This window comes from Lampetra planeri, chromosome 34 (assembly GCF_965212315.1).
Source record: "Lampetra planeri chromosome 34, kcLamPlan1.2.h2, whole genome shotgun sequence".
In the NCBI taxonomy this organism is placed as follows: domain Eukaryota; kingdom Metazoa; phylum Chordata; class Hyperoartia; order Petromyzontiformes; family Petromyzontidae; genus Lampetra; species Lampetra planeri.
Genome location: NC_136140.1, coordinates 4,606,071 through 4,626,080, shown reverse-complemented (window position 1 = coordinate 4,626,080; position 20,010 = coordinate 4,606,071). Strand labels below are relative to the sequence as shown.

Sequence of the window (20,010 nt, the reverse complement as noted above, 5' to 3'; positions counted from 1 at the left end):
TGAGAGTTATTTTTCGATTGTACTATCAGTATAGTACACTCGAAAATTTAATTTTTGGAAAACATACAAATAAAATAAATAAAGATCATCGTTGAGTTTAGAAATTCCTTTCACGTTTGTGAGTTTCGGCTCACAAAGCTCCACTTAAACTGCAGTTAAGTCGGGCACGGTGGAGGGATAGGGCGTTGCCAGCTTAACAAACTTCTGTCCTGTTTATATGTGCCGTCTAATCTGATTCAAACACAAAGCTGCAGGCAGAGTCATGTGCCAAAAGCCACGACTGAATGCTTGCATGTGACTTCACTTTGAGGTGGAAGTGGGTACGAGAGGTTCATGTTTGAGTTTGTCATTCCATGCCTGCATGTATAACCTGTCATTTAAAGCCAGGTCTTTCTTTTAAACAGATGGCCTTTGATCAGATTTAAAGTAAGAGGATGATTGTTAATTATAAATGAAGACTTCATGATTTGAAATCGAGTTATTTGCCGAAATAAGAAAGATGTTAATCAGTGTAATATTACATGTTATGACATATGGATTGGTAACATGGACAATGAACAAAGGAAATGGGGAATAGAACGCTGAAAATGCACCAGTATGCATGGAGAGAGCAACACATGGATTTGGGACAGACACGAGTTAAAAACCTTTTCTTGGCTATTCAAATAGTAAGTAAGCTTGGGCAGGAAATGTCACTAGAAGGGATGATGACCAATGGCAGCTAAAGGAGGGAAAATGCCAGAGGGTACATCTATCGTGGAGTTGGCGAAAGAAAATCTTGACTTAAAGCTTTCGTTACTGCAGGAATTCATATTCTTTGGGTCTTTCGGTAAAGTCACGTAGACAGGTTCAACACAAGCGGGTCGTCATCAGGTGATGACCGCTTGTGTTGCGATCGAAACGTCTTGAGTTTTTTTTTGTTATTTTCTTTAAACCTATATACATGACTTTACCGAAAGACCCAAAGAATATTGGAGAAAGAACACAAACTTGTATGCAGGTACAAGAATTAATTATTATAGCGTGTGAGGGAGGCCTGCAACCAGCAGTTGAATGATCTTGGCTGATGATGATTGCTGATTGCTGATTATATGTAGGTCTATCTTGCAACACTTTTTATTGTGCCCGAATAGTTTTTGGCCTGTTTATATTGCATGGTAGGGCCATGCCACTTAAAATAAGGAAATAAAATGAAGAAGTATGAATTGTTCAAGCAGACTTCTCCTGTAGGTGAGGTACATGCTGTGATAATGATAATTTAAAAACATCCCTTTGTGAAGATACTGCTTGATCTATACCGTTCCACACTGCATCTGGTCATGGGAGTAGTTGTACTTTACCTCACCATACTGGTTAGTGTGGGGTGGTGAAGGTGTGGGGGGAAGGGGGGAGATAGGGGACTGGTTCCACTGATGCGAGCTGTGGCTGGGTGCAAAGCACAGTGCTCTCATCACTGCACTGTGGCTCCACCCTCAATATGAAAAATAGATAGTATATAACATAAAATCTAAATACAGACTACATAACATACATTTTTCAGGATGTAACATTGCTCCTTTCTAATGCGTGTCTTGTTAAAGAGTAATTTCATCTCATTGGGGCTCTGGCCTAGTTATTCAACAATCGTTATTACTCACTGTGTCATGCACACTTTCGTGCAAGTAGGATGAAAAAAATAATATTTTCCCACAGCAGTGCTGTGTCGATGGGCCCTCGCCTGGTTTAATGAATAAGTGCCAATCGTAAAATGTGACCGGCTGGCCTAGCGTCCCAGCGGTGATGAATTAACAAGGTTTCGACTTGGCTCGTGCAGGCAATGAAGACGTACCACATGTACAACACGGAGAGCATGAGCGCGGCGGGGAAGCTTCGCGAGGCTGAGCGCCAGGAAGAGAAGCAGATGGGGAAGACGGGCGACACCGGAGCCGTCGGCCTGGGGCTGGCACGGCCCGATGAGCGTGGGGCACGGCGCAGCTCCGTGCGCAAGATTGAGAAGCTCAAGGAGAAGGTGCCTCGCTTCATGCTCGAACCTGCACATGCTCCCACTTACCCAGCCAAGAATCTTGTCCGCACAGATACTCTGCCATCCAGACAGACAGCTACCTAGCTGCCCATACAGACAGCTACCTGGCTGCCCATACAGACAGCTATCCAGCTGCCCAGCATCTAGTCAACACAGCTGCCCAATTAGCCTACCAGTTTTCCACATAGTCAATCAGTCACCCACATACCCAGGCACAAAGGCGATTAGCAGCCACCCAGCCATCCAAATACTGAGGCACTCAGCCACGGAGCCACCCAGTATTCCATTTTGCTTCTTTTCCCAGGCACCAGCCAGCCAGCATCCATTCCACTCAGCCACCCAGCTACACAAACAATGTCCCACCCAGCACACTGGTCACTCAATCAACTAGCCTCCCAGGCACACAGCCACCCAATACACCAAACCAGTCATGTATAACTACTCTTAATTGTGACTTGCCATGGTATCTGAGCATTGTTATCAATGCTTGTGCATAAGCCTATACATTGCCCCACCTACCCAGCATCCCATCTACACAGCTACTCTGCCATACATACAGACAGCTACCCGACTACCCATTATCCAATCAACACAGTCGCCCAACTACCCTACTAGTATTCAATCCAGCCACCTAGCTATCAAGCCACTCAGCCACTCAGCATCCATTCTATTTCATCAGCCAGTCCAGTTAATCAGTCACCCTGTCACTTAGTTGCCTTGTCACTCAGTCATATAGCCATTTTACCACTTAATCATCCATCACCAAACACATAATTGACTCGTCACCCAGCCATCCATTTATCCAACTACCCAGCCATGCATAACTGCAGTTAATCATGGCTTGTTGTGATGTCTGGATAATCTTATCAACACAACAATACACATTTTTGCATTGAAAGGAGACTTCACACGATGGTGTGGTCACAAGTGACGTCATTATGGCATTTCCTGGCTTGGGAGAAAATAGTGCCAAGCTGTTCCTGACTTTACTGATAACATATGGAGCCGAGGCATTTCACATGGTGATAATCATTTTCCCAGCACGTTTATAGGGCACCACAACCCTGAGGTTTGTGAGAAGTTGATGTAAACGATAGGTGTTTGTGTGTTTATAGGGTCTGAGTTGCTTCCACTTTTTTATGGCTGTGCCTACCTTAACGTCTAATTTCCACCATGCAGTAATTGACCAACCTACTGATTGCAGTGCTCAGTGTGTAGCCATGTGGGTGGTTGGCTGGCTGGCTGTTTGAGGTCATGCTTAGTAGCCAGCTTGAGCCAGAGTATTGTATTTATCTACATACTTTATTAGTAGAAAATGTCATATTTTGTCCAAATGCGATGTCTAGGCAATTGTTGACCAGTATTAATAAGTGTTATGAAGCGCTATGGGTAAAAGCATTTATAAGCAAAACTGTCCTATATCTCCACATAGAACTAAACATGTGTTTTAATCGATCACGCTTGGACTTTCCGGATGAATATTATTGAGCAGAATTTGTTTAAGCAAGCGAACTCTGTACCAGTTTTGACCCTCTGGGTCTCAGGCTTGTTGAACATATGCTTCTGGGTTACCAGATGTTATTGGGAAACCCAAAGTTCAATGTAAAGGCTCATTTAACATGTCTTAATTTTTTGAAAAGATTACCCTGTTTGTGTCTTCAATTTATCTTTTACACAGAAAATATATTCTGTGGATATGTAACATGTGTACGTTTTTTAAGATTTGGTAATACATAATAAACAGGCATGAGTTGTGTTTACAGTTCGTCATAAACAGGCAGGAAGTCGATTGAAATTGTTTAATGACCTGGCAGGAAGTTATTTTCAAATACAGTGTTTCACTTGTATATACCCTATTCAAAGTCACTCCATAATCCCCAACCAAATTCAATGCATATTTTCATGAAACCAAAATTATGGATTCTAACACGAACTTTGATGCATGTATTGTGAGCAAAACAACACATGTTTAATCAAAGTATATCATATTATGGCTAATGGTCATTTACTTTTTCCCCCATTATATATTTCTTCTTCCCTTTAACCCCAATTTTATCCTGATACTGCTCTCAGTGGCATGTCCTCAGGTGAAGAAGAATCCATTCGGAACTCTTGCAGAGCAGTGGCTCTGGAGGTCAGGGCACTGAGCAGGCAACTGCTGAGTTCCTCGGGTCAAATCAAGCACGGGTTCTCAAGTGTAATGCGTTTATGGCCTTAGCACAGCCGTCAATGACTGCACAAAATATCACGTTGAATTTGGCTCTGCGCTTGATTTATATAAATTCCAAATATGTCTTGAGAAGGCAAAATATCGGTTTGACTGCCATGCGATGATCATTACTCTTTTGACGGCAGGGTGTGTAGGAAAGTGCAGAGGCCTAAAGTATGTGGATAGGAGGTCACTTGGAGGGATCTCAAAAAGTTATCTGACATTCACTTTCTATGGGCCACTTTTTAAAACGAAGGGTTTGCACCGCTGTAGTTTTCAACGCTACAATTTGCATCTGGTTGAGCCGTGGTGTGGGGTAGCGGCGGGGGGGGGGATTAACATCTCACTCCACGTGTCTTCTGTCCTTTTCCAGCGTCAGCAGAAGTACGCCGAGTGTAAGCTGAAGGCCACCAAGGCACGGAACGAGTACCTCCTCCACCTGGAGGCCACCAACTCGGCTCTGCACAAGTACTACGTGTACGACCTCTCCGACCTAATCGACGTGAGTGGTGCTGGACCAAGTCCTGGCTCTGGAAGGCCTATCGTTGAATGCCTCGTTGTCTTTGTCTGCGATGCGTAGTTAAATGATTGGCAAGCGCTCTTCTTTGTCGGGAATATTCACGCTGCCAGCCTTGGTTTTTTTGTTGGTTGCATCAACGTCTCTGACGGTGTACCATCCACTGAAGCTTCATGCGGCTCATGGCAATCTTGTTACTCGTGGCTTGAGTGATTAAAAAGAAAGGCCGATACAATGTGTCCTTGGCCTGTGTTCCTGATTCAAGTGCTGCTTTTGTGAGTCTCTTCCCTCACTTAGCTCGATGCACACATATTGCATAGATTTGTGCTACAAAGCCAAGGGTCTTAAGTTCAGAAAGTTTTGTCTGTGCACGCCATATTATTTACATAGTCTCAACATTCTTTGAGTAAGTCGTGTTCTGTTCATTGCTAATGATGCAGTCTGTTTACCCAGAGAATGTTCCTTGGAGAAATTAGTTAGTTGACGCTACAATGAATTTCCTAATTGAACAAGGCTTCATATTTTCTGTTGCACGTCCGCACTGTCTGTGTGGGTAGTGGGATGCCTCTGTGATTCATTTTAACGATGTCCTACCATCAAGTTGTTATTTAATTTCTTACTAATGTGATATACAAGCTTCAGCAAGGCTCACATTTGTTGAACAGATTGGAGCTTTTAAAGAGTATGGAAATAATTAAATACATATCTAGGTTGAGCATTAGGCTAATTTATCCTTTGTTAAGAACTCTTTTTACAGTTGTATTCGTTGTACAAAATCTAAGGCATTTTCTTTCATCCCCGGGGAAAGCTTGATACAACGGTGAATAGATACTGACAACTGTTGATGACTAATGATATTGGCACATCATTGCCAGAAATAGCCTCTTTCCAAAGCTCTTGAGGCTTTGTATTACTTGATTATTGAACATGCAACTTGGCTTGTGCTGTGAGTGCGATGAAAACCTCAACCAACTTGTACTTTATTCAATAATATCCCCTACAATTTAGTAAGAACTAGTATATCCTTTTCATTGGAACATTATTACCTCTGCCTGCCAAATTAAATTAAATACATTTACAGCCCATTACCTGTCAGCTGCAGGATGAAGGCCTCCCCACACGGTGTCGGTCAACGGGGTCGTTTGGCCATACTTCACCGTGCTGCTCAACAATGAGCGGAGCACCAGGCTGCTAAAATACAGCAAGTTGGCACAGTAGGTGGTTCATCTGCCTGTCATCTCAGTCAGTCAACCCATGGCACCTGGGTCTGTCCCGTGACCTGCCAGCGGGCGTTCGACACATCACATGGCCTTAAAGTGCACAGCCTGGCACATGTGCTATGGTGATGTCACCGCCACTTATCGGCAAATGGAGGTTGTTGTTGTTGTGCTGCTCAGTGTGGGTTGGTGAAGTGGGTGACTCAAGAACAGTTGAGATATCACTCACCACTGGGTGACCTGGTTCAGTTTAGATATGACTCTAAACCGATGTTAGCCATGGTCGGGATTTCAATATATGTTACCGATTTTATAGTGTAGTACGCTAACCAATGTACCACCCACCATGACCCTCTGTGTGACAAGAAAAATTAACAAGCTCGCAAGCAAGTTGATTAAGGGAGCCCCATTATGCTCGGGGGTTCGACTTTGGAAAAATACGCGCACAGAAACACGCACATGCAAATTAATGTACACATTACCCACACAAGCTCACAATCATGCACACATGCCAATCATTCTCCTATGCAGAATTTAAATTATGACCAGTCATACAAAAACATGTAGATATCTGGTCACTAGTATTAATAAGCTGTTTGGTAAGCTGTATAATGATTGGTTTTGTAATTTTCATGAAAACAGAAGTATCCTTGGATGGATGGGCAGACATGATATTTCCCTGAGTATAGCAATTAGTAACCTATTGGCTCCTTGAAAAAATAACACTGTTGAGATATTCCTTGGGGAAAGAAAAATATTCTTCTATTTTTAACTGGTAGTTTTTTTTTTATCAGGGGCCACAGTGCATGTCGATTCATTTGAGCTGATGATTGCGCACAGTAGCTTTCAGACGGGGACCGTTGCCTGTCTGCTCTACTCATAATTAAGGGTATTTCTTAGAGCAGACAGCCAGGGAATTAGGCTGGAGGCGAAAGGGTTTAACCCTTCTCGGTGAGCGTGGCCTTCCGAGAACCAAAAATAGGAGATTTAGCACGAAGAAGATTGGCACTGCGCATGCTGAACACATTTCCTTGGACCTTGCAACCAATCTCCCAGTTCTGTTTGCGCATGTACAAAGGTTTTACACGTCGCCCGCATGGACGGTCGATACGACTGCTGTTAATGACTATCAATTAACGCCCACACTGTCTACAGAGAAGTGGGATAGCCAGCACCATGCCTTTGTGTCTCCATAATATTAATATTTTTGGGTTCGATCACGTTCATATTAATGTTGTTAAACCCGCCGCCACCCGACACAGCCAATTAGTAAGGTTTGTCACGTAAACAGAACGTTGCCAATTCGTTACTAGTACAGCACACCGGTGTGTTGGAAAGCCAATCCACGACATTTACAATCTATGTGTAAATGTGACTCCTTTGCCTATGGTTACACACACCACTAGAAACTCTTTTAAAACTTGAATTGTCGTGGAGTGGTTCAAGACCAGTTCTGATGTCACTCGCCACTGATGATCTTGTCCAGTGCTTAAACGGATCAGGAGAGTCCTTGCACAGCAAGACTGCAGGTCAAAATGTTGTGAATGAGTAAGGTGGTTTGCTAGGCTGCATTCTGACCACCACAGAGATGTCATTGGGAAGAATTTGGCTGTGACCTTGTGTGGCTGGGTGGCAGGGTTGTGGGGTGCAGCTGGGTCACTGGTTGGGTTGCTTGGTGGGTTTGTGGGTTCAGGGCTTATTTTCAGCCAGGTCTGTCCAGATTAATGACCCTGAACATATTTCCTGACCTGACACACCAAATATAGGATACCTCTCGCTGTGGGCTACTATTCACCTGTCACTTCTCGCTCTACTGGTGACCTAAAAAATATTCTGTGGGAAATTACCCCTGGGTGTGTGTGAGTGTGCGCGAGCGTGACTGATGCGCTCCCTGTGTGAGTGTGCGGTGCTGTGTGGATCAGTGGTGTAGCGGTTAGCGCGCTGCGCTATGAACCCGGCGACCAGAGTTTGATTCCAGCCCACGGCCAACTTCAGTGACGACTCTGAACCAGTCCTATGCGACTCAGCCTCAAATGACTACTTGATGCAGTGTGTAAGCATCGCTACTGAGGAGACAAAGACGGCCGGGCGTGGTACTAGCCACCCACCCCCTCGTGTGCCGTGCCAGCCTTCATCGGTAATAATCGCTAACAGCACTTGCCCCAACAGTCTGCTAAGGCTACACCGGTGGGGGTTCTTTGTCTTTGCAGTGCTGTGACCTGGGCTACCACGCGTGCCTCGCCCGCGCCCTCAAGACGTACGTTTCGGCCGAGCTGGGCCTGGAGGCATCGCGACACGTGGGCCTGGGCGCCGTGGAGCGCGCGGTAGAGGCCCTCGATCCGCGCAGCGACAAGGCTCGCCTCATGGAGAGCTACGACACCCTCTTCTGCCGCCCGCTGCGTTTCGACTTCCAGCCACACATGGGGGACGAGGTGAGGCCAGCGGAAATCGCCGGCATCGTATCGTTTCGGGGGCGGGGAGGGGGTGTTTAGTTTTATTTGATTTCTTTATTTGTTTCTGCTCGCATTGTTGCGTTGTGATTTGTTCAGTAGTGTTGTTGTCATTCTTGGTTCTTTCGGTAAAGTCACGTAGAAGGGAAATAATGAAATGATAAAAATCAGACATAGAAATTCTCACCACGTTTCGATTGCAACACAAGCAATCATCATGAAGTGTGAAAACTACAGCAAGAATTTTTTTGCTAATTTTAGCTAAAATTTTCTTGCTGTAGCTAATTTTACCTAAAAATTTCTTGCTGTAGCTAATTTTAGCTAAAATTTTCTTGCTGTAGTTTTCACACCTGATGATGATTTGCTTGTGTTGCTATCGAAACTTCGTGAGAATTTGTATTGTTTTATTTTATTATTTCCCTTCTACGTGACTTTACCGAAAGAACCAAGAATATGAATCCCTACAGTCATGAAAGCTTTAAATCGAAAAAAAAAGTGTTGTTGTACTGTACGTCTGTGCTCCCACATCAGTGCTGCCCGCCTTCACAAACCGACGCAGACCAGAATGGTTAAGTACGGTCAAATAACCCCCATGACCCACGCGGCGTGGGGCAGCCCTCTACCAGTGGATTGACAGGAGGGTTGTGCCTGTACATGCATCGCACGTGCACGCAGATATCCATGTATATTATCATTTGGTTCACCGTGGACTTGTACCTTGTAGTTGTTTCTCAGGGTCTCATTTGCCAATGATACTCGCTGATTCGGCAAGCCTTCAACCATATACAACGTTTTATGGTTTATTCTTCGTTTTCATTCTTATCTTTATTGTCGCACTCATCACGGCCGTTGCCGCTATTATCGCCGTGTTCTCGCCCCGAGCTTCAGAACCCAAGACAATCCACATATGGTGCTAATTGTGTGATCGGCTGGGGTTCAGACAGTGTGAAGCAATCTCGTTTTTGATGTAAAACCAAATTCGTAAAATAACATTTTATTGGACAATTGGTACCAGTCCTGCTCGATTTCCCTCCAAGTTCACTCCTCCGCATACCCTCAACATTCAATCTGCAATCTTGGCAATGTGAATTTTTGTTTTAAACTCCTTACTCTGTTCCATCTAGCAGTTATTTAACTGGTGTTTTACACATATAAGACAGCTTCCCCATATAGCTGTAACAGACTTTTGGGGCAAGTACTGTTCGCGAGCACCTATGAAGGCCGGCACGGCACATGACAGGGTGGGTGGCCAGCACCACGCCCGACCGCCTTTGTCTCCCTAGTAGCGATGTTTATACCACACCAGGTACTCATTTGAGGCTGAGTTGACCTAGCAGAGGCCCAGGACTGGTAGAGATAATAGGCACTGGTGTTGGCCGTGAGCAGGAATGGAACCCAGGTCTCTGGGTTTGTAACCGCTGCACTATCGCTTACACACAACAAAATGTGTTCATTGCCTGATAATTTTTTTGGTCACAAGGCATATTCAAGTTAAAACATTACACACGATGTGCAAGGACGCAATAAACTCGTAACCTTTGCTATGAATGCTTCCTTGCAATAAAAACTCGTCATGTATTTATCCAAGAACATCTCTGTGCGTCTTGATACTGTACCCAGGTCTCAGCGTTGCCAGCTCTCTGTGCTCTGATGTATGAATCGCCTGGCCACCTCCAGGCCCATAGCTTCATAGGTTTGTTTTATTTACAGAGAAAAACACTTGTTAGAGTATTGATTTAATAAACTACTATTTGTAGTCTTAGGTTTTTTCCGGTAAAGTCAAGAATTACTATTTGTAGTTGTGTGTATCACACGGTACAGCCTATTCAACCTTTAGCTCTTGCACGTCACAATGTACATGTACGGCATTTTTTTGTCATTACACTTTTTTGGGTCATGGGAGTTGCGTGACCTTTCCATGCCACGCATATCAATGAATGCAGATTGGTGAAAGCAGGTAACATAGATGTGGAAACAATACAGTACGGCAATGAGTTTTTGCTGCATTTTCCCTCGACTACCTACCACACAGCTCCACCACACAGCCCTGCTGTGCACACTGTAGGCTCAAACCTCTGCTTAGCTTCCGAGATCTGACAGGATTGGGCAGGTAATTTGATCGTAGGCTCTTATTATTAATAATAATACAAATAAAAATAATGTGAATATATGAATGTGTGTGTTACGTTGTGCAGACGAGTCAGATCTGCGCTCAGTCGCCTCTGCAGTTTGAGCTCCTGCAGCGGTGTCAGCAGCTCAAGTGCCGCCTGGCGACGCTCCAGATCGAGAAGGAGGAGGTGAGCGTTTATCTGGGAGAGCTGCGCTTAGTCAAGTTCTCACGTGTGTGTCTGTGTGTGTGTGAGGAGTGGTGGTGTAGCGGTTAGCGCACTGCGCTACGAACCCAGTGACCCGAGTTCAACTCCCGCTCACGGCCAACACCAGTGACGATTATTTAAACCGGTCCTGGGCCTCCCCTAGGCCGACTCGGCCTCAAATGAGTTCCTGGTGTGGTGTGTAAACATCGCCACTGGGGAGACAAAGGCGGTCGGGCATGGTGCTGGCCACCCATCCCCCTCGTGTACCGGTGCCGGTGCCGTTCTTCATAGGTGCTCACTAACAGTACTTGCCCCTACAGTCTGTTATGGCTATACGGAAAATCTTTGTCTTTGTGGAACGTGGAACAGCACTGCAAGCGTCTGCGTCCCCTGGTCTATCTCAACTTTAAGACGCGGGGGGGGGGGGGCGTGTCTCGTTAATTTGTGTGCGAGACGCTTTGATGATTTGTCGGTTCATCTCACACAAGCAGAATTCCCTCCCTACGAATTACGTTTCCTACAGTAAAAAAATATAGTTTTACTTCTTGAGTCCAAATTTTGTTTGCTCTGCAGAGAAAAAAATTGGACCGCTCGTCTTAAAAAGCGTTTCACTAATAGTTTTTCAGACTGGTAGATTTGGCCAGTTTTAAAATGTACGTGGACACATGAAGAAGGAAACACGTATACTCCACCACACAAGCAGATCCGCAACCTGCTTTTTGTACTGCTTCCTACTTTCACATTGTTCACCTGCAGATCTGTGTGTTTTACACAGGCTGCATCTCTGTGTGATCCATCAACCCCACATCCAAGTCATTGTATTCCACGTGTACATCGGCACTCGTGGCATAGAGCATCATCTACGATCCCCACCTATGGTTTAATGAATATATTTTTCTCCAATTTTATCCTGATTCTGCTATCCATTCAGATTCCTCCAGAGGAGTGTTGCCCACGGAAGCAGATCTCACAGAGCTACCTCTGAGATCCCTTTGTGACAACATGGTCCACAGAGTTGGAGGCACAATTTTCCCACCCACTTTGCTATATGAGAGTAATGTCTGTCAAATGACATTTAAATGCATCTTTTTTTATTCTTCATAGCTGGAATTTATCAAAATTAAATGCAGATTGAAAATGTATGTGGTGTGTGTGTTTTTTTGTTGTTGGACTCATTGTGAGACCATTAACTCACCACACTTAAAAACTGTCGCTAATCGTATGGTGCTCCTTGGATTGTAACCCAACATTTCAGTGGTGCCAAGTCCAACAGTGGTGCTAACTCCAACGATTTAGAAAATCTGCCACCTCCTATAGCTGCGCTTATAGCCGGAAGTCCCAGAAAAGGCGTGATCACCACTGCCTGGATCTAAAGAATGTGCCTGTTTTTGTTATTGATTGGGTCTCGTTGTGCGTGTGAATCGGCTCAGATCAAGAAGACGCAGGAGGCCACGCTGCAGGCCTTGATGGACATGCTCACGGCCGAGGACTACGACGTATCGGAGGCCTTCAAGCACGGCCAGTCGACAGAGTCGCTGCGCGCCCCCGCGCCCTCCGAGGCCTACATGTGCAAGTACAACGTGGCCAAGCGTCGCGCCAACCAGCAGGAGACGGAGTCCTTCTACTTCTCTGTGAGCGATAGGGGCAGGCGTAGTTAATGGCCAAAAGTGAAGCATGATGATTAAAAGTAATGATAATGATACAAATTACAACTTCCACAGTGTCGTAACATGGTAATACACTTGCATTGTTAATCGGGGCGGCTGCTGGATTCGAACCGTGAACCTCTGCAACAAGTGGCGAATGTGCTACCTTGAGACAATGTCGCCGTCCAACTCTTGTTTAATTTAATATCATCAGCCATCTAGATTAGAAGTTTTCGTGACCGCAGGGATCCATACTCTTCGGTTCTTTCGGTAAATTCACGTAGGTATAAAATTAAATACAAAAAATATTTTGCCCACTTCAGCATTTGTTTCTTGCTGTGGTTGTCCCACCTGATGACGGACGCTTGTGTTGCGCCCGAAACGTCGTGATTTAATTTATTTTATACCTACGTGGCTTTACCGAAAGAACCAAAGAGTAGCATCGGCCATATTTCGCTGCTGAATGGAAGCCTACCTACGACATCGCCTCCCCTCAAGATCCCTCCATGCCACAATCCATCTCACTCCTGCACACAAGCTGACCTCATTGATCCATCTCCATGGTGATTTCCCTGTCCGGGCATGTTACTTCCTTGAGCTGACATTGCATCACCAGTCTCATCCTTCTTTGGTTCTAGCAATACCATTTTTCCCACGTTAAATGATGTCTCTAATTTGAGTTTTATTCTCTTTTCCAAGATTTACTCCTTCTGCCTTTCAGTGCATTCATGGACCTTTGTTAAAGAGAGTGATCGTTTCTCTTCATAGATCGGCAGGTCGTGTGGGGTGGGGTAAAACTGTGGGTAATCCCCTGCCTTCCAAGATGTCTGGCCAGCGTAGAAGAATAGGCCAAAATACCCTCTAGAGAGAGGCTCTACAGCTCCATTTAGTGGAGGCCCTTAGGCCAGCAGTGGCATGAGTGAGCAATTCCAGGGCTACACCTTTATGTTTTTGACCTATAAAAGTGAGTGATGTGGTTAAGACACAGCAAATGCAATGTGCTACCTTGATACAATGTCACCGTCCAACGCTTGTTTCATTTAATATCATCAGCCATATTTCGCTGCTGTATATGTGAAGCTTTACCCCCTTATTGTGATTGCATTTCCGCTCGAAGCCATTGTGCCACACGTGGCTGCAACTGTAGTCTGTGCACTTCACAACCTGTCTAACCTTTGACCCAGAATTCCTGGGATAGCGAATTGTGCGGGCAGTAGCTCCATCATCTGTCACCATCGTTGCACGTGTATTTTTTTCCAACGTCTTCCCTGTGTCATTTCTTCCTAAAGGTTTAATTGATGAAATGCCCCGAGGAAAATATGGTAATGAGAGGCTAAATAACCTAATTAACAGTTTTTTACATGTAAAAAAGGCTGGATATATATCTTTTATTACATTCACCATCATCAAAAGTAGGTGTAAAATAACATGTTATATCGTTTAGTGTTGGGCTGCTCGATATAAAGCATCTATTTGGATCTCTCAGATAATTGCAACCCTTTGTTAGAATGGCTCATGGAACATAATATCACAGATATGACCATGAGAGACTTTCTGTATATTGATAAATAGTAGAGAGAGTAACATTTATGAAACTAATATTTTTCATTCCCACTGCTGGAATTTTGTCAATAAGTGCAGAACCAAACTTAATTTGATAAGGATCTCTGCAGTCATCAAAACTTCAATTCTAGATTTAATTTGATAGCTTTTTATATGTGCAGTCATTCGTGGTACACTTGAAAACCAAGTTCATTTGCAGGTGGCTGAAATGTATAGTCAAACCCAGCTTCGTGCTCTGACCTTTGTACCACCCTGGCATCTTAAGGACATCTATACATCGTCACTGATCATCACTGTTTGGTTTTACTCAAGTTTCCCTAAGTGATTGTGAAATGTATTATCTTCAGTCCAGAGCATAACACAGATTACTGGCCACTTAACCAAGCATAATTACATTGTTGCTGATAGCTGCTTTACTTTACAGCAGCTGAATTGCCGCTGCAGAATTGGCCCTCAATTGTTAGCAAGTCAACCAACCCTTTTAGCATTAAGTTCTGTCTTAATTACTTAAACATCATTGTAACGATAATGGTCTCTTATAGCTGTGTTAAATGTTAGACACCCGGCAAAGGACAGCCTCAGCTGTCTCATCGTTCTCTTGCATTATTAATGCTTGCTTTTACACAACTCTTATGGTTATTGAAAGTGCACTTGAGCATAGCTGTTTTCATTGTGTTCGCTTGGTCTGGTTTCACACGGTGCACGTATTTTTAAGACTGCTAAGTGATGGAGCCACATGGCCTTGAAATCAAAATGCATGTTTGTTGACGGCCAGAGCGTCGTTAACGCTCGTTTCTTCTGTGCCACTAGAAATTCAAAGAGTACATGGACAGGAGCAGCCTCATCAACAAGCTGCAAACGAAGCATGACCTACTGCAGAAAGGACTGGATGAAAGTGAGCTTACGCTATCAAAAATAATATTAAAGACAGCAGTGAACTTGCAGTGTAGAACGTTGTTCGTTTTTTTTTTACCCAGGGCTCAATGTAAAGCAGTTAACTATTGCTTGTGCTCAGATTGTGATTCTATTTGTGTGTCCTGTGTGTCTGTGTGTGTTGTAGGTGAGAAGGCAGAATGTATGAACACTGGGTAAGGTGGCGTTTGTTTACAGTTTCAGCTTTTGAGTATTGGTTCATATAAATTTCAGTTCATGTTCATTTTGGTAAAATAATAATGTTTAAAATATTTGTCAGTGCTTTTGCTTTTAAATATGTACTACTGACTGGAATTAATGCAATATATGTTCAGTTGGTGTAATGTTTGTTGTGTTTTTAAGTCGGAACAAGTTAATCCATAAGTAAGGATAGACTCTAGTTTATGTTATCTAAAAGTAGGCTATCTTGTATTTTGTGCAGTCAAAGCATTTTAAAGATGAGATAGTTTGCATATAGTTCTTAGATTGTTTTAAAATGTGGATTTTGTCATTTCTCAGCTACTTTGTTTGCTATAGTTATACATTTAAGTTCCTTGTATTTTTTTCTCAACTTGCAGATCATCCATTCTGTGTGCATATATACACCATGTATTTAATCAATTTTTTTAAACACAGTTGAACCTTTGTCCACCTTTTCAGGCCAACTTCTGCCTCCAACACAGTGCAGAAATTCAGGAAGCCTAGGCCGCGCTCAGTGTTTAACGTAAAACTGTTTAACGGTGATTTGGAAACGTACATACAGGTACTGCCGAGACAGTGCTGGTCACGCCATGCTTCCTTTCTGGCGCCGAGTGCAAAAAATATGCCTTAATAAAAAAAAACCCTAGCGGCTGGGCTGCACTCGCTGCTGCATGAACGCTGTTGTGCTGCTGCTGATGATGGAGCTGCTCGACTCTCCTTGCGAACCTCTCACGAGATCTGTTGCCGCTTCACGAGCATTCGCAGTTCCTCTGCACTGGTGGCCGCTTGTCGTTTGGGGCTTTGGTCGCGCGCTGCCGCCGCCGCCCGCTCCACAAAGCTCTTGCGTGATTTTTATTTCGTCTATTTTATTCCCCCACCCCCCTCCGTCCCGCTTTGCCGTCTTGCTCTAACCCTGTGGCTTGCAGCGGGAAGCGGAGTTTTCGCTCCAGGCAACAGGTACCATCGCCCCGCGCAGTCCCCTATCTGCACGGAGTTTTTTGCGACGCTCTGTGTGCATCCGTACCGCAGCGACCATCACCCACACCAAATCGAGGCCATGGTGGCAGTTTGTTTTGTCGAGCAGACTTGTTAAATGCTTTTTTTTCAAGGTCCATTACTGTATATGCAAATTCAATAATTGCCAGACGACTCAGCCCATCTGTCGCTTCCTGCGCTCGCTACTCTGTTTCCCATGGGGTCCGCATATCCCCCGTTGCTCCCACAAATGCTCCACTCTAATCCTCTGAAGGCCTAGTAGCCTAATTGATCTAGCACTTTTTTTTATCTAAGAGTAAACTTTTATCTGGAAATAACTCCAAAGCAATGATTTTATTGTTGTCAACAGATTCCATAATTTTGCCACAGTGACTGTTTCTGTTTGCAAAATGTAATACTTTTATATGTGAATTAAATCTAAAATGTAGCTTCAGAAATCCCCTGTAATGGTTTACAGCTCTACTTTAGAAATGTGTCTTTTGTGCCCAATTTGGTAGTGTCCACAAGCCCAATGAGGCTGGACCTTCCCCAGTATTTAAAGCAAATATTTTTAGAAATCCATCCACCATGGCTTCATTTGAAGGTGAACGGTTGCTCGTGATAACGGTCCATTAAACCTACACAGCTCTCCCAGACAACAAAGTGGGTGTTCCGTTTGCTTTTAACAACATGCCATGGTCAACAACAGTCATTTTCCATTCTGGCCATGCAAGGTACTCATTCTATAAGGTTGCAGAGATGCATGGACACAACCTCCATGTAACCGTTGACTCACGCAACCAATCTCTAAATAATAGATGTGGCACAAGTGTAGCAAATTTGCCCCATGGCCAACAATTTAAAGTGGAAAACTATCGTACCTTCTATACAGGATATCCACGAATATCATCCATTATTAAAGCATGATAATTGGGCAGAATTTTTAACTGCATGAATGTTAAGGCTATGTGATAGATGAAGTGCCAAAAACAAAGCTTGAATGATCTTCAACAAGACATAACAGAAAAATGAAATCACATGTATTATTTTGTTGTTGGAACTTGCGGACCCGCCCCTACTGACATCTGTTGAAAAGAGCTTTCATAGCTCATTGGATTCCTCTATATTTTTGGTTTTTTCGGTAAAGTCACGTAGATAGAAAAAATAAATCTAAATTAAAAGAAAAAAGAACCTGGCACTCTCTCGTACCTCATTAAGGTGTGCGTCGCAAATGCCATGGTCGACATGTATATTTTTTGAAGAATGAGACTCATATGGAATCTGCATTCTACCATATAATTTTATATACCCAGCTCAAACTGCATTTGTCAATATACTATTGGATTAAGGCCCCTCCCCACTCTGTGGATCTTGGGGTTTATTTTACCATACTTCAACAAGCTGGTCAGTTGGGGTGAAGATGGGGAGCATAGCATGGAAGCATATAATTGCAGCTCAAAAGTGGATGTTGCTCCACTGGCCTCTGTAGCAGAACGCTGCATCTGCCTGTACATCCTGGTGTGCATGGTGGATCACCCTTCCAAGCACTATCCAGGCTCAAACCCACTTAAATTTTGACATCTTGACCACATCGGGAGCATTCTTAGTTGAATTATAATTCTTTGGTAATGGATGATACCTCTACGGACATGCTGTATATATGAATTACAATTAAAATGACTGAATATTTGAACAATGCCATCAAGTGGTCATGTAAGTCCTGATGAGCGTCGGCCATTTCAGCTGCACATGTTTTTGTATTCCTACGTGTGTTTATCATTTGGCTGCAATGAGGAACCATCTCCCCCCCCTCCCCCGCAGCCGGGATGATAGCGTGTAAGGGGGACACACTACGCTCACTCAAATGGAGAGGGGACTTCTGCAATCCATCCTGTGTTTCACCACGCCCTTGGGCAGCAGATAAGACACTTCCCTTGTGCATGGGAGAGCTGCCAGCGCTTAAGAGAGCCGGCTTGCTGCTGTGGTCTCAACGGCCGTGTTGAATCTGCAGCGACAGCCACGAGATTTAGCGAAGACGTTTTGCCTTTGAGTCTGTGCTTTCTTTGTTCAATTGTTGTGTGCGCGTGCGCTTATTTGCTATGCTTTTTGGCTTGTTTCAAACTTTTAACCTTGATTTAACGTTATCGTTGATTTAAAGGTAGCGCATTGATTTTAATTTCTGTATATGAATACATCACCAAAAATGCTATAACTAATTATTCTGGGAGTATAATTTTTTATTCATACATTTAATAACGTCAAAATTTGCTTGGAGCTAATGTAAAAAAATGTATTTGTATTTAATATGTAATCAATTTGCACGTGTGATAATGTAGCATTTTTTTTATAACAGTAGTTAATATACTTTATAGCCCTTCATCAATACACTGATGAATTAAGGCCCTTTTCTGTGTAATGTGGTTTATGGATATTTGTTTTTACCATACTTCACCATGCTGATCAGTGCAGGTTGGTGAAGTGAAGGCCATGGACCACTTTTTTATCCACTTGCCACTGATTTTAGCTGTGGCCAATAATCGAAACTCTGGGCGCCAGGGTCAGCGCAACACGCTAACCACAGCACCAATACTTCCCCTGCCCCACCACCCTCTATCGAGTAGTATTTACCATCTTCTTGGTTCTTTCGGTAAAGTCACGTAGAATGGAAATAATACAATAATACAAATAAAAACATAATAAAATAATTCTCACGACGTTTCGGCCACAACGCAAGCAGCCGTCCTGTCTACTCGACAGACCTGTTTCTTCACCTGAGGACGGCTGCTTGCGTTGTGGCCGAAACGTCGTGAGAATTATTTTATTATGTTTTATTATTTTATTATTTCCATTCTACGTGACTTTACCGAAAGAACCAAGAAGATGAATCCCTGCAGTCACGAAAGCTTTAAATCGAAATAGTATTTACCAATTAAACACAAACTGACGTAATGGTGCAAGCACGGATGCGCGCTCGCCTGCTGTGTTACAGGATTCAGGCCAGGCGATCCCCATCGTTGTGGAAAGCTGCATCCGCTTCATTAACCTTTACGGTATGACGGCCTCAAATCGCCAACAAACCGTGCACCACAGCCTCCCACCGCACATTCAATCATGGCGCGTGAACCTAGCAGAGGTGAACCTACCAGAGGTGAATTGCCAAATGACCCCCCCCCCCCAATCGCAGCTGCTTCCTGCATCGGAGGTGCGAGCGTGAGCTGGATTGTCCAGACGTTTAGCGTGAAAACGCACAGCGCAGTAGTCTTTCGTACGAGTGCGCACATGGCAAGCTGCATTGAGTGTTTTTTTGTTTGTTACAATCATTCTTTAAATATGTTAATGCTGCAGTACCAAGAATTATGAGACAAAAGTTGTTTAAAAAATAATTTTGTTAGGCATTACTCCACAATAAAATATACTTTGACCTTAAGGCGTAAAAAAGGACAATTCGACATTCCAGAGCATGGGAGACAAACATTTATTACGCGTTCGCTTGGTGAAATCTGAATAATTTATAATATTTAAAATCACTGATAAATTGGGTTATAGGTCAGTCGTTCTGAAGGTTCCAATCCAATGCTTTTCAGCACCATTTGTTTTTAACACGTAAAAAGTACGTCCATTTCGACTACCTTGTGTCTCATCATCAGTGTTGTCTAAGGAAAAAAAGTGCTGCAGGTGTGCCTCATTACAGGGACGATCTCTTAAAGAAAACCTTGAATCGCATACAATGCAGTCCTGCAATAGTGTACAAAATTAAGTAGTGGGTAGATGGTATGGCCTTTTTGCAACAAGAGAGACGTTACACAGAAGGGGTGTAACACATTTAAATCTCTATTCCCCTGGCGATTCACCTTGCGTCTGTGTGGTCTAAGTGTTTGTGTGCAGAGTTTACTTGTTTTTGCATTGTGTAGTTGTATAGGGGCCACTGCCAACATCTGAGACATATCTGAACCGATCCCGGGCCTCCCCCTAGGTCGACTCA

At 43.8% G+C, this 20,010-nt stretch overlaps 1 protein-coding gene across 2 annotated transcripts in view; it reads left to right on the top strand.

The window, feature by feature from the left end:
- The window catches only part of LOC144730046 (SLIT-ROBO Rho GTPase-activating protein 1-like), an 83,847-nt gene that overhangs the window by 43,073 nt on the left and 20,764 nt on the right, over positions 1-20,010 (top strand). Inside the window, exons 5-13 of one of the 2 annotated variants that reach the window (XM_078610551.1) lie at positions 1,814-2,008; positions 4,606-4,734; positions 8,177-8,398; positions 10,612-10,713; positions 12,162-12,362; positions 14,751-14,835; positions 15,001-15,028; positions 15,513-15,615; positions 19,018-19,078. In XM_078610551.1, the coding sequence (XP_078466677.1) occupies positions 1,814-2,008; positions 4,606-4,734; positions 8,177-8,398; positions 10,612-10,713; positions 12,162-12,362; positions 14,751-14,835; positions 15,001-15,028; positions 15,513-15,615; positions 19,018-19,078 (1,126 nt within the window). Of the gene's footprint in view, positions 1-1,813; positions 2,009-4,605; positions 4,735-8,176; positions 8,399-10,611; positions 10,714-12,161; positions 12,363-14,750; positions 14,836-15,000; positions 15,029-15,512; positions 15,616-15,979; positions 16,011-19,017; positions 19,079-20,010 lie in introns of both variants that reach the window. The other variant, XM_078610550.1, reaches the window with a different exon arrangement.